The sequence below is a fragment of the Parasteatoda tepidariorum genome, chromosome 9 (genome assembly GCF_982258835.1).
Source record: "Parasteatoda tepidariorum strain Cologne lab strain chromosome 9, Ptep-v5.0, whole genome shotgun sequence".
Taxonomy (NCBI): domain Eukaryota; kingdom Metazoa; phylum Arthropoda; class Arachnida; order Araneae; family Theridiidae; genus Parasteatoda; species Parasteatoda tepidariorum.
Genome location: NC_141763.1, coordinates 291,381 through 307,381, shown reverse-complemented (window position 1 = coordinate 307,381; position 16,001 = coordinate 291,381). Strand labels below are relative to the sequence as shown.

The 16,001-nt window shown below is 28.3% G+C and overlaps 1 protein-coding gene across 1 annotated transcript in view; it reads right to left on the bottom strand.

Moving 5' to 3' along the window:
* The window catches only part of LOC147803200 (beta-ureidopropionase-like), a 39,657-nt gene that overhangs the window by 14,747 nt on the left and 8,909 nt on the right, over positions 1-16,001 (bottom strand). Inside the window, exons 5-9 of the mRNA XM_087150530.1 lie at positions 8,707-8,966; positions 6,698-6,792; positions 5,901-6,062; positions 3,532-3,586; positions 973-1,087 (exon numbers count right to left, since the gene is read on the bottom strand). Coding sequence (XP_087006656.1) covers positions 973-1,087; positions 3,532-3,586; positions 5,901-6,062; positions 6,698-6,792; positions 8,707-8,966 — 687 coding nt within the window. The remainder of the gene's footprint in view (positions 1-972; positions 1,088-3,531; positions 3,587-5,900; positions 6,063-6,697; positions 6,793-8,706; positions 8,967-16,001) is intronic.

Sequence of the window (16,001 nt, the reverse complement as noted above, 5' to 3'; positions counted from 1 at the left end):
GATTTAAGCTTCCAAGTAAAAACTAGGATGTTAAATCCAAAACAAAACAAAAATATTTGCTTTATAAAGACCTTATTAGAAAGATGTTCATTCAGGCTGAAATGATAGTCAACATTATTAGAGTTACTAAGTTTATTAGTTATGTAAAAATCAAGATAGCATAATTTTGATAATCTAGTGATAAGGTTGGTGCACATAACATTTCGAGAATATTTAATACATATATAATTTAAACATGATATAAACGAAAAGGCACTTAATTAATATTAAATTTAAGGGAAAAAAAGAAATATTTATAGTTAAAAAATACGTTATAGTCAACCAGGAGAAATCCATATGCCTCCCCGCAACATGAGCTTGTTTGTTTTCTCCTGGTTCTAGCCATAACCATCTAGATAGTTATGTTCTAGCAGCCAAAAAAGCTCTTCGAATGATAATGAAATGTCACCTCAACTTTTGCAACTGCGCTGTTAATGGTTTCCACTAATTAGCCGCAGACAGCTGGGATAATTCATCTCTGGTCAAAGGGAACGAATATCTCTGCAGCAGTGGTGCTGCTTTCTAATGTTTAGAACAAAAACTTTCTGTTTTCAGGGAGTTTATCAAAAATTAAAGCTCCATAAAATTGCAGTTCAATTAAAGTGCCTAGCAATGATACCGAATAAAATACACTCATGAATACAACAATTATTAAATCTCTGGTCACATTATATAGTATTAATTATGTATTATTATCAACAATTGACTGTATTACTTAATACATAACAGTTATCATAAAAGACATTACCAGTAACCATAACCAATAGTAATTAAAACCCGTAATATATTTTGAGAATACTGATTTAGAAAAATATTTTATTAAAAAATTCACTTAGAATGTTTAGGACATGCATATTCTTAAAACATTAAGTTTTATCAATACACTTCTTTTACTTTTGACAGCAAACTAAAAAAAATATGTGTTTAGCTTACCTTAAGTCTCCAATAGTAGCTGATGGATTAAAAGCAATTTCAGCACCATTAAGTCCATAAACCATCCACTTTTGCGGATGATGCCTTCCATAACAGATGTTGATTGCAATTTTTCCTGAAAATGAAGTCAATTTTATAATTTGTTTCATAAGTTGTAGGATAATTTAGGAAGTCCATCTTCTTTATAGATGCAATACAACGGATTCATTTTAATATAAGCTTATTACAATAAGGAAAAAAAAAATTTTTGTTGTATGAGATTTTGCAGAACGCCAGTTTCAAATCAGCAATCGGATTCTCTCTACAAGCAATTCTTTTTTAAATGGACATTTTTAGCAAAATGTACAATTCAAGTGTAAAAATAAACAAGGGGTCACATATATGTTGTGACAAACTTCTAAGGGAGATAGAACACATCATCTGGATAAACATTGCATAGGAAAATCATATTCCGCTTGGAGTGCTACTCTTTTATGAACTCTTTCTTTGTATACTTTTGAACAGGTTATAATAGGGAAGTGCTTATGCAATTTTAATCCTGATTATGTATCCTAACTGCCACAGAAAATCATTCTCACATTTACATGACTCCTTATTATGTACAATGCCTTAAAAATTGCACATTTTAACAAAAAAAATTAACTAAAAATGTGATTTTAAAAAAATATTTAGCTTCAAAAGCCAAACTTATTTCAGATTAGAAATTCCCACACCCAAATTAGGCAAGATCAAGTATTTGTATAAATGCAACAAAAAAATTTTATACCCCAGTGATATTGATATTATTTTATAGTTTAAACTTGCATCGATTTCTCCAGAATTTCCTAATGATATCCATGAAAAAATTTCAATACAAGTTTGAATTGTTCATTTTTTTTTTATTTATAATTTGAAGTCTAAAACTCAGTAAATCAAAAATAGTGCATTTTTTTCACAATTTCTTTTTCTGAGAGAAAATATGAAATAAAATTTTTTAAGTATAAATATCAAACATACTTTATCTAGGGATTTAATTAAATTCAAAGATACATTTTTACACAAGATTCCCTCTTTATACTCTATGCATTTATGAAATACCAGAGCTAAGCTATTTGAATTTTCAATTTAAAAAATTCAGCAATTGTAAAAATTTTTAAATCTTAAAAATTCATGCTGTCAAATAATACAGTATACAATTATTTATTTAAAAAAATTAAAAATTTATTAAGTTAGAAACACAAGTTTAAATTTTCATAAAGTAAAATAGTGTAAAAAATTGCCATCACTAAAAGACAAAAAAAATTCTGCTAAATACTTTTTAAATTAACATTAAAAACAAACAAAAAGCTAAAACAGAATTAAAAACTTTGATGCTGATGAAATAGAAAAAAAAAGTCTATTACAATTAAGCAGACTGTGTAAGCTTTTCTTGTTAAATACTTTAATTTTATGCAGTACAATTTAAGAAATAACTGTTATTTCTTTAGCAACAAGCATTTTTCTTAATTTGAAATAACTCTTCAATTTTTTTTAAACATTCTTTTCTTAGCTTAAATAAAAAAACAATCATAAAAAAATTTAAAATAAAAATTAAGCATTTCATTTTACAAATATTGTGTCAGTACGTCAGGCTTGGGATGTATTCATTATAAATTAGACTTGAAATATTTTACAACTGTTTAAGAATTCCGATTTATTGCTTTCATAAATAGCAAGTTTTACAAACTGAAACATTGATTTCTACAATAATGTAGGTTTATAACACACTGTAACATAAAAATAGATCTAGGTATTGTGAAAGCAAAAAAATTGCTTTTTTCTCGTAATTTAATTTTTTTTAAATACGAGCAAAGACAGGCATTTTTTAACCACAGATATTTACTACTATAAGCGCTATTTTTGTATAAAGATTGCCCATTTCAATTCCAATTAAAATATATTAAATGAGTAATGTGAAATATTACTAATAAAAATGTAAAAAGGTTCTAAAAAAATTTGCTATTCAATTTTAGAGTATTAAATAGATATAAAAATTAACATACTATCATATTTAAGATTAGCTTTAAATTATTATAAACCCTTAACTACACACATATATATAGAGTTAAATAAAATTAAGAAAATAAAAAAAAAGTGTGCAATAATAATCTTTTCCAAAAACTATAAGAAACGACAAAAAAAAACAAGATTTAAAAAAAAATTGTTTAAAAGCCAAAGAGAGGTTGCAACTAATGTAATGTAATGCTGGATTGTAAAACCAGACTAGGGAGACAAATCTATATTCTAAGCAGTGTAATGGAGTCATCAATGTGTTTTGTGGATCAAACCTATGCTTACAGCACAGTTGACACGTTTTTGACTGAGGTTGGATAAATTTAGTTGAATAGAGGAATAAACAAAAGTGTACATTAAAAACTCATCATCATATCTGGCTAGACAGCCCAGGGTGGGCCAGTGCCTTCCTTTGAATTCGAATCCACTTCTCTCTACTTTTGACACTTGTTCGCCAGTTTTTCTCTAAAGGAGAAAAACTGGCGAACTCATTATCATATATTTTAAAAGAAAACTATCCATACTCACCAAAACGAGTTTGAAATACAGGATGCCGTAAGTCACTTTCCATGTAATAAGTAGACTAAAACAAAATACTCATATATATTGAAAATATAACATAAAATTGCTGCAATTAAAAAATACACTTAGCAGGTAATTACAAATAATAGAGTTGGTAATTAATTTTATTTCATTCGTATTATTGTTTTTAATGTCTTAAACATGATTTAAACTATCATGGCCAAAATTCTAATTCAAAAAGTTATGTCTAAAAGTGTCAAAAGCCTTAAATATTACATTTTTGTAATAATATGAGCAGATGTTGAATTGTCATGAATTTTACTATCATAAATTGTATTATCAAAAATTAGTTCTTGACATAAAAAATGAAAGTTTGAGTCTCAAAAATTAGCTCAAACAATAATATACAATCTATAACATATGATATAGGTAATGTTTACAGTAACCATTAAGAGGAGGAATGTATGCACAAAATAATTTTAACTGATTTTAAGTAGGTATTAAATTGCATATAAAATTAACCTTGATTATACTAAAAATGTAAAACATTTCAAAATATAATTAACGTCATTTCAGTTAGTTTCATTAATATTAATTAATTTCATGCAAGTGTTGTCAATTTTCTTTAAGTAGAATGAATTTTCAAAACCTGAAACTGGCATTTTAATAAATAATAATTTGGCATTGAATAATAATCATAAATAATTTTATTTTAATTATTTTATTTTAATTTTTCAGTTTTTATTAATTCAATATTTCACAATTCAAGAAGATAATACTCAATGATTTTTTAGAGCTTTTGAAAATTGAAAATTGGCCATTGTGATTTTTGAAAGATTAAATTTTAAGTTAGCAAATTAAAGTCCTTGTCAGTTTATAAGCTTGTTAGTGGAACCATTTGTTTATCATCAAATATTTAAATACAAAATCAATTACGGCATTATTCAAATTTTTTTGTTAACAGACTCATGACAGCAAGAAATCTAAATCAAAACAAAGGCAGGTACTTTATTTACGTCACACAAGAGCTGCACAATGGGCTATTGGCAAAGGTCAGGGAACATCCCTGAGAATGATCTGAAGACATGCCATCGCAATTTTGATCCTCTGCAGAGGGGATAGCTCCCCTGCTTTGGTAGCCCATCGAACTGCCCAAAGTCAAGCACTTTATGGAAGAACAGTTTAAGGAGGACCAATACCTTCACCCTCGGTCCCTAAGCAGGCTGATCAAAGTTGTCACCCACCCGCTTACTGACCGCAGCCATTGATGCTTGACTTTGGTGTTCTACTGGGAACCGTGTCTTTACGATCAGTCCACTGCAGGACCATCAAAACAAAGAGTGAGATAGAACTGTTAAGCTGAAAAGTGAGATAAAGCTGTCAAGTCGAAAGGTGCACTACAATCCCTTTCATCTGCTTTCTAAGAAATTGTCCATTATCAGGTGTTTTATTACAACGCTAGGTTCTTTTCCTCTTGCCCTTATACGTCAAATTATTTTTAACCTCTCTAGACATGAGGTTCTGGGTTTGTCAGAATGCAGAAGGGTTTGATGTCAGGATATGAGGAATTTTCTTCTAATCGAAATAGGGACTAGCTTTCAGTTTTATGCCTATTCTGACAGATAAATAGAAAAGGTTTTCTTTGACTTTTACTAGAATTAGCTTCAACTCTTTTAACATTAAATTTTAGTTACTGACTTATTTGAAATTTCCAGAAGAAAGTTAAGCTTTATAAATTTGCACAAATATGAATAACTGAATCCTATTTTACAGTTATGCTCATACTGTAGAGCAAAAATAATATTTTTCTGTTCTTATACAAATTAGTTATACTATTAGTGGTCATCCGATTATAGGAATCAAATGCTTCAGGTATGAATTTAATAAAATGCCAGACACTGTTTCAAATCACAGAATAAATTTATAATAGTACATTTAATAGTTTTTGACTAAATTTCATATTGAAAAAAATATCTTTTAAATTTAAGTTTTTTAAAAAAAAATTCCTTAAAATATGTTTAAATAACATATTTCTAACCAGAATTATATTAAGAAACAAGATATTTTGAATTGTCAAGTTTAAGAATGTAATTTATACAGTCAATTCCAGTGAGATTTCAGAAGGCGACTGAAATAGTCTAGTTGATTGGAGCATGTAGGACATGACCGAATCTCTGCTCATAAGAAATATTTGCTAAACATGAAACTATGCATAAATTGAAGCATTTTTTGTTGTTGTTGTAACACAGTGATAATAAAACAACAACAGACAACTTTTTTTATAAGTGTTTTTAACTGATAATCTCAAACTATCTACAATTTTTCTTTAAAACATAATTAAGAAAAATATGTTTTTTTAGTAATTGAACACTTACTTCATTAAAATCACCAACACGTGGTATATGATACTTGTGAGATTTTCCTAAATATGCTCCAGAGCTTGAAATGACAACAGCAGTATTCCATATAGTGTCTCCATAAGTTTCATCTCTTTCAAGAATATTAGATACAATAACCATATTGTGTTTTGCAGCTAACTACAAAATATAAAGAGACACAATTAATGTATTGAAATAGTTTTTTATTTTGGGATGTTAAATATGTTAACTATGACAAGTATATTGTGAAACCACATTAGTCATTTTGTCGTGTTATATTAAACTATTTGTCATGCCTCCATGCTGTGCTGGAGCAGTGATCAAGTGTAGATGCAGTGAATAAAGATATGTGAGAGTTAGCACGAATTGGCTGTGAGGAAAAGACGTTCCTTTGTAGGAGTCTGGGGAAATTATTCTTTGGACAGAGTGCGATAGTACACTATTCATATGTCACTGTGTTTGTTTCATAAATTATTCATATATTTTTTTCTAATTAGTATCCTATCAGTATACCTTTATGGAAATTTCATAAATCCTTCGATATTCACCTAATTATTGATGGTTGATTAGTGGAAGAATTTTCAAAAGTGTCATTATGAAAAAAAAAAAAATACTTTTACTACTTATATGTTTATTTTTTTATATCAATTATATATACAAGAAGAGGAAAAATAACTTATTTTCAATAGATATAAATAAACAAGATAAACTGCTTAAAAATCAAATATGTGTATTGAACATTTAAAATATATAATACTAATTTCTTTCATAGAAATAAAACCTTTATAAATTACCTCTGCACATAATAGTGTCGTAGGACCACTTTCTGCATTTTCAGCAAATTCACACCACGGATATCTTTCTCTCGTGCAAAAGGATAAGGGCATTGCTATAAAATATTAAACATTGTATCACACTTAGTTTACTGCTCAGATAATTAATATTCAGATAATTACTACATCCACAAAATATTAATATTTTCAACAATAAAATTTTTTAATGTTTATTAATTTTGATTTTTGTAAAAAAAAATATGTATGCTAGATTAAGCATAGGTTTGGTATGTTTTCATGCTTGACAGTTTCATACTGTTTTTAGACATAATCTTTTTTCCCCAGTGACTAACCTTTGCCTTCTTTTCTTAGATCATTAAACAAATTTTTGACAATTCAAACCAAACATGCTTATGACACTTGTATCATCAAAAATGATTTTATGACACCAGAAATATAATCCCAAAACATTAATAACTGTGTAGTAGCATTTTAGTTCAAATTCTTAGTCCATAGGGGTTAGTGGGAGGTAGTTTCCCTGTAAAATTATAGTATTATGGCCGTTTCAGATACATTTCAATTTGGATACGATGTAAGGATATTTATCCCAGAAAAATTAATAAAAATAATTTAGAAAAAATTGATTTATAATGTAAAACTTAAATTGAACATAGCCACATTCTAAAATTATAAAAATAAAGAAAAGAAGTCCCTCAAAGGGATCAAGAAAATTATTCTCTTCACGTCAAGAATACTTTGTAAAGATATCCATTTAACGGTTGGGACCAGGAGGCCGAAGCCTCTGGTTCAACTACTAATAATTCAAAATTAAAAGTGAATGAATTGTTCCCAGTGAACAGTTAGGATCACTTGAAGAGATCCATGGTTGGTGATTTATCAAAAGATAACATAGCCAAAAATAAAGCCTACCCCCTCATAATCAATATTAAATTTGAAAATAATTTGGCAAAAGCGAATCGCCAAAAAGACTGTTAGAATTAGTTTAACCATGTAACTGAAACATTTTTGTGGTAAGAAATAAAGAATAAAGAGTTAAAAATAGATTTTTGTTTTTGATTTAGTTGCAACAGTAAATTATGAGTCTTACATTAGTATTGAAATAAATGTTAGCTGTTACATTGATTGATAAGAAAAGAATAAGATTATTTTATATTAGCTTTTTATAAAATGTATAAAAATTAAATAATTGGTTTAATTTAATTAAAATTCGATTAAGAATGATTAAAAAAAATATACGAAATTTTAAAACCTAGGAAATATGAAATGCCTATAATGGCATCACATATGTCCCAACTGGACACAGAAGAAAAAAATGTATAATATTTATTTCTTTATTTTTTTTATATAAATTTATGGAGCTCCAAAGAATGATTTAAAAAAAATTTAAAAAATTTTAAAAACTAGCAAATATGCAATGCCTAGTGTGGCATCAAACTATTTCGTTCTTCTGTATCAACTATGGGCTTTTAGAATGAATTCCCCTAGATGAACAAAAGGGATTTTCTTTTCTCTAAAAATTAATTGAAATTCCCTACTTCTTTAAACTAGTCTTTTACATAAAAAACTTTCTTTCGACTTTTTTTTCAACAAACTAATTAAATCGGGAAATATATAAAATGTGTTACAATATGTTTTTTAAGCATATAAGGTAAATATAGGAAAAATCAATAACAGACAATAAAAGTTCAAATGAATATCCCAAAGTTATTAGAATGAAAGGAGATTGAGTATTTATTGACATAAAAAAGTTGAAAAACATGTTCTCATTAAAAATTTGTACAAGTTACCAGATCAATCTGAAATGAATCCATCTTTTCTATTAAATTGCTTTTCTATTAAGTAACACATAAAATAAAACACTTCATTATTCCTGAAAAAAAACCTTAATTCTCCCACTCTATATTAAAATGCTCTGAGGTTAATGTTCCCAATAATAAAGAAAACTATTCTTTCTATCTAATAAACTAATAGTAAACTATTCTAGAAATATGAAAAAAGCATTCTCTTACTCCATGCTTCTTGGAAGCATATAATATTAACTCCACACTGTGCTGCTATTTCAACAATCTCCCGAATACGATTATGAATGGCTTCTCTTTGTCTTGATATTGGTGCAGTAGTAGGTTCTACAATCGCATGTTGTACAAGACCAACTCGAACAAGACGGGGAGCTCGGAGATCTTCAGGTAATGTATCAAAAACATAACCTTTCAGTTCAAGATTTTTGCTAGTGGTTTCAGCTAAAACACCTTCAGAAAATTCTAGTTTTCTAAAAAATTCAAAAATATTTAAAATTAAATAAATAAAAAAAAAATACTGAAAAATACCTCAAAATATTTAAAGTATTTTTTTAGACAATTGAGGAAATACATTTGTAGTACATACTTTTCCTCGACTTTTGTACATACCATTAGTATGTCATTTTTACGCATTTTTCTTCTATTTATCATAACCAATACTACTTATTATTTCTGAATGAAGGCTTATTTTTTGCCTGAGATTTCTGACAAACCCCTGCTTTAATAAATAAAAAAAGTATTTCGTATTTCTTGGGAACTATTTTGGTGTTTTTTTTCTCCCAATCTTAATTTTCTGAACAAATTGTGATTAGATATAACTGAAATAAAATTTATCTCACAAGTCAGCAAATTCACACTATAGAAAAAAACCCGGTTTGGCAAGTTTTTGACAATTGACAGTTTTAACCATGGTTTTATGTGTCATATCAAATAAACTGTAATAATGAACCCTAAAGATTAAATAGATAATAAAGCTTTATTCTTCAATAAGTAATGAACCCTTACAGTTCATTACATAAATCACGTATTCGTAAGTAATATAAGTAACTCAGGACAAGACTCAATAATATATTATCGTGTTTTAGCACTAGTATCATGGAATTCATTTACAAAACAAATTTATAAACAGTGATCTACATAAGCAACCCTCAGGTATCAAATACACAATGAAGTTGAGCGCTGAAAATGTATTAGTTATGTCGTATAACTTCTCATACGGGGACATTTTGCTTTTGAATGGCTTAAAATAAAGCAAAAAATATAGTTATAAATTGTGGCTTGGCTTAAGATATCTACAAATGTTACCTTTTGAGTTTGTTCCCTTCTGGGAAATTTTTTTCATTTACTACCTTGCCATTGTCCTGTTGTAGCTAAAACATGGTGACCTTTAGTTATGATCCTACACAAAAAATATTTCCTAACTTATAAGTCAAAATATTTGCAGGCAGTATTTTGTATAATTAACCCTTATCCAAAGTATGGGAAAGTATCCAAAGTATCCTAGTATGGGGAATCCGAAATTGATAATTGTGTTGAGAAAAATTGAAACGGTATCGAAATCTTACGAATCGGACATCAAAACCAGTTTTATAACCTGATGAGTATTGGAGTTGTTTCTTATATTTACATTTTCAACGCATTTTAGGGTATTTCAAACAGGTTTGGATTTTTTTTTTCATATCCGCATTCAACGGTAAATAAATTCCAATTCTTGCAATGAAATTTGAAGTAAAATGAACCGGAAAGCATTGTGTAAAACTTTGATATTAATTCTTCAAGAGTAACCACTTCGTTTAATATTTTGTTCATAGAGGTAGGAAATCTTAAATTTGAGCAACTTTGGTAAATTTTACATTCATTACAGTCTAACTAATAAACTTTTGATAACTCAGAAGGATTGTGATTAAACCCCACCATTGGGATCAGATGTTTAATTATATGTAATTATAGAGAAAAAAGTAATGATAGAATATACAATAATATGCATTTATTCGTAAATTATCGCGTCATTATTCGTAATTAAAATGCAATTATTCGTAATTTATCGTGTTATAAAGCTTTTCATCAATATTAAATTGATATGTGACAATATAAGGTATCATTATTTTTACTTTAAATGTCACAAATTAAATAAAAATAAGAAAATTTTGTTTGTATTTATTTCTAATTTGTTTCTCTGAGAAAAGTCTAATACAATAAATCACTCTCAGGAACGCAGCGTAAATATTCTCAAATTTGGCGATTTAAAAAAAAAAAAGCGCCGAAAGTGGTTGTCGAACGGCATTTTTGCCTAATGACTCTTCTCACAATGGTGAAATACTAACTAATACAATAAATCTCGAGCGTTAAATTTAAAATCATCATATATTTAAAGAAAATAAAAAGATAACTACTTAATTCGTTTTTCAAAAATGCGATTTTAGAAATACTTTATTCAATGTAAGCATCTCGATTTATTTCATTGTTAAATTTTTCTTCTTTTAGTGGGTGACCTGCTTGGTGGTGAGTAGTTGGGATATAATTGGGATAAATACAAATATAATTCATATTCTTGAAAATATCATTCTATATATTAAAAAAGGAAAACATAATAATAATAATACAATTTCTGCATCAAAGATTAAAAATAAAATACCATTTAAGAAAAATCGTTAAGAAAAAGAAACTCGAGTCTTAGATATAAAATTACATCCACATTCATATCCTGAAGATGATTCTATTCTATAATTTATTTTATATGATATAAAATAATATATATACAATTATGATTAAAATTTTTACAACAATTATAATAATTAATATTATCAATATTCTCCTTTTAATTGGAAATTGAATGTACATATTATACGTATTTATTTATGAACCCCATCAATATACTACAGAAAACAAAAAAACCACACTACATCAACAAAATGTCAATATCAAGCTGCAGCTTCGAACCCAAAATGATGTCTTCTACAAAAATGAATTTTTGTTACTCGTATCGTATTCATATTACAATTAAAAATAAAGTACCTACAATAACATAAAATCCATGAAATTCAGTAGCCATAAAAAATGTTGAGCCAAATACAGAATCTCTAATTCCAAATAAAGTTTCTATATATTCAAATTCTTTCAATATCAAGAAATAAATTCCCAATAATCAAGTTGCGAATAAAGAATTTTTAGCAAAAATCAATTTTCATTTAAAATAGCTTGATGACATAATGCTACTCTTACCCCTGAAGTCAATAAAATTACAGTATTCAATAGAGGAACTTGAAAAGCATTTAATGTTTCTACTCCAGTAGGAGTTCAAAATGAACCAACTTCAATAGTAGGTCTTAATCTTGAATGAAAAAATGATCAAAAGAAAAATTAAAAAAAATACTTCTCTAATAATAAATAAAATTATCCCTAATATAAGTCCTCTCAATACTATTCTAGAATGATATCCTAAATGAGTTCTTTCACGAGCTACCTCTCGTCACCGTAAAATCGAAATTGTTATTCTTACTATAAATCTAACTATCAATAAATTATATTCTATATATATATTAATATCTTTACCTTTCCTAATATAAACGATAAAATTCTAATTCCAATAAATAATGGTCAAGGAGAAATATTTAATGTATGGTAAGGATGATAATGCTTTTCCAATAATTAATTATATTCAAAAGCATACAATAATAACAAAATTCTAAATACAGATCCTTGAATAATAGCTACACCAAATTCTAATAATAATAATAATCTCTGAAAAATTAAGGATGGAATTAATTCTTATGACCCTAATAATCTGATTCTTGAAAACAATCCAATAATTAAGTGACCAGCTATTATATTAGCAGTTAGTCGAATAGATTAAGTAAAAGATCGTATTAAATGTCTAATCAATTCAATTAATATCAATACAGGCGATAAAAGCAAAGGACTTTCTTCAGGAACTAAATGAGCCGCATTACAAATAAAATTTTTAAATCATCCTATTATAAAATAGCTTATTCATCTTACAATTCCTAGTCCTATTGTAAATATAACATGAGCCGTTCCAGTAAAAATAAATGGAAATAAACCTATCAAATTTGATATAATACATAAAGCTAATTAATCTTACACAAATAATTCCAGAATATTTTTGAAGTGATACTTCTTATGCGACTTCCAACAAGGTTGCGTTAAACGTTTAACGCTACATTTTTATTGGCCGGGAAATCACGTGGTAGGACTCAGTTTTCCCTCATTCATTTCCATATTGTTTTGGTTCTGACTAGCATAAAAATAATAAAAGTCATAAAAGTACTGTTTTTCTATAAATATTTCAGTTTGATTTGATACACATATAATTTAATAGGGTAGTATTTTTTATTTTCAAACTTAGTGGATAACAATTGCAAAAAATGAGTGAAAACAATCCCACAGACAATGTGACGGATTTAAGGTTATGTCAAGGTACGTCTCTTCAGAATATCAATTGATTGTTAGGATTTCTCTTTTCTAATTGCCATTTATATTTCACCAAATGCAGCCATGAGGGATATTAAATTATTTATTGCAAATTCTTTATTGCCACTATCAACTGTGTGTTCACAAGCTCTGGCAGACGTTACTGATGAAGAAGTTGATTATTGTGAGCGGCCTGTGATTCTTGCAGGAGATTTTAATGTGAATTTCTCGTTACCTGAAGTTTCCTTAAAGACAAATTTGGATTGGAAATGATAAATGGTAGGAATAATCCAACAACCAACTACCATTGATGCAGTTTTTACAAGAAATATTGAAAAAATAGAACTCAAACATTTCGTATCTAACTTTAGTTATCATAATCCTATTGTAAATGTTATAGATTTGGATATTTCTCCACTCGAAAATGATAATTAAAAGATGCGATCAATTGTGAATTGTAAGCATTGTTAATAAAGTTTGTCTTAAAGAAACAATATGATTTCACTAAAAATCAATTTCTACCCCCTCTTATTTTCATTTCCACATTACGAAGTTTCACTTCTTCCGCGCGGAGGGACTCCACGCACTATTTTTTTTAAATCAGCTACTTTCTTAAATACTTCACTTACATTCGCTAAAAATTTCTTTATTCTAATTAAATATATTCAATAAATCTTAAGAAATCTAGTAAATATAATTATATATACTAATATGATAATTATTCAATTAATTGAAATACCAAAATATGATGTCGGATCAGACACAGAAAATAAATTTATCAATATCATGTGTTTTTTTTCTGTTTATAATCCTTTTATATTATACAAAAAAATTTCTTATATTTAAATAATTACCATAAATTCTTATAAATAATAATAATAACAAAACTACAAATAAAAGAAGATATAATTCAATATAAAGGTATTAATTGTGGAATAAAAATCATCTTTAGTTTGATAAACTTATATTAATTTAACTACTCATTACATAATTAATTTAAGAGACTATCGCCTAAATTCTGCCACTTTTTCATAATCATATTTTCATAAATTCAATTTGAGGAATTATTGAAATAGGCATAAATCTATGATTAGCCCCACAAATCTCTGAACATTGTTCTACAAATAACCCATTTCGATTAAAAATATTAAATAACTGATTCAATTAATAGCATTTACTTTTACTCCTAATGAAGGAATAGTTCAAGAATGAATAACATCAGTTCTAGATACAATTATTCGAACATCTAATATTCTAGGAATTACAAAAAAAAATTATCTAATTCTAATAATCGAGAAATTTTTCTCCGTGGAGGACTTGTTGATGGAACTAACCCGCATTTGCGTTACATGGAGAGGAAGACCACGAGAACCTCCCACGGTTAGCCTGACGGCAAGGGGACTCTAACCCATGATCCGTCTACCACTGAGGATATTTCACGTCAGCACTGTGGTCAGTGCAAGCCGAATGCGGAATTCGTTTTGACTGGGATTCGAACCCGGTTCAACTTATTGGAAGGCGAATGCTCTATCTCCTGAGCCATCGCAGCTCATTTGTAAGCATTTGAATGAATTGAAAAGTATTGGAAAAGTTTAATACATTTGGATGCTTTTTTTCCATAACGGTGCACAATCTGCGGCCCACCGACTGCGTATGTGCAGCCTGCGAAAGCTTTTGAACACAATCATACCTGCCAACATTGGAGAAATAAAATTACGGAGATTTTGTAGCTACACTTTTTTAGGCTATGAGTAAAGTTTTGATACATCATGCATAATCATGTAATTGAAAAAGAGAAATTCAAAATTGGAAATAATGTAAACACTTACATTTAGTGAAGTAAAAAATACTAGGAGGCTTCACCCCCTGCTCGCTGGCGCTCACCAACCCCCGGAACTGCTTTCGCAGTTCATTTCGGATTGCTTCGCAATCCGGTGCTCGCTTTGCTCGCGCATTGGATACGTTCTTAACGTCTAGCTTTTGTATACTTTTTTGAACACTGAAGTTCCGAAAACTTTAACTGTGAAAAATTCTAAACCTGTGCATTTCAATATTAATTTGAAATAGCAAACAGTTCACATATTTTTCTTAATCACACTATTCTAAATTTCAGTTGTTGAGAAAAGTAACTGTTGTAAGTTTTGTTTTAAAGTCTTTCCCACCAGAGGGCTAAAACCATGTGTTGTAAAACAATATGAAATAGTACTGAAAGCCGGATGTAAAGCATCGGCTTCGATGAAGATAATTTTGTGAGAATTTTTTTGATAATTCGGTGAGAATTCACCCGATTAGACATATGATATGCTCACTACGTGCTCTTATGCGCCGAAGCCTATCAATTAAAGATGAAAACAGTTGCCAACGCGAGAAAAGAAATATCATCGGTTTTATTGATACATACGTACGTATTAGCGTTTTATATAATATAGATAGATAGATGTATATAAATATTAATCTAAAGAAGATTTTTTAAACCATTATTTATAACTACTTAAACTATTAACACTCAACATACTGCACTACTGGCAATAGCACTATTTGTTGAGGAATGAGAGAAGCCACCAGCAGATATTTTATCGCCAATTTTTTTTTAAATTTCTTCAACAAATACGGAGAAATTTGAGAATATACTGATAAACAGGAAACAGTTATGAAACACAGGAGTTCTCAAACAGGAGACTTGGCGTTCAATTTAGGATTTAATGGCACAAGCTCCAAAGAAGGACACGCTGCGCCAAACAAACGGTTTTTTTCTCCAATAAATGTAAGATAAAGCTTATTTATTTTGCCAAAATACATTATATTGTTAAAACTATACATGACACGCAAAACATTCAGAAGTCAATAAAATCAGACAAAGGTTCAAATTGATTAAAATTGCATAAAACTGGTTGAAACGGTATGTTGTAATAAAATACAATGCGAATAAAACTGGGTAAAAGCAATTACATACAATATAAAATACCAATAGCGAAGAGAAATGCAAAGACGTTAGGATGATGAGCTTTATTTAACAAATCTCTTATGCATAAAATAGAGCTGCAAAAAAAGGTAAGACGATGACGGTTAAAACA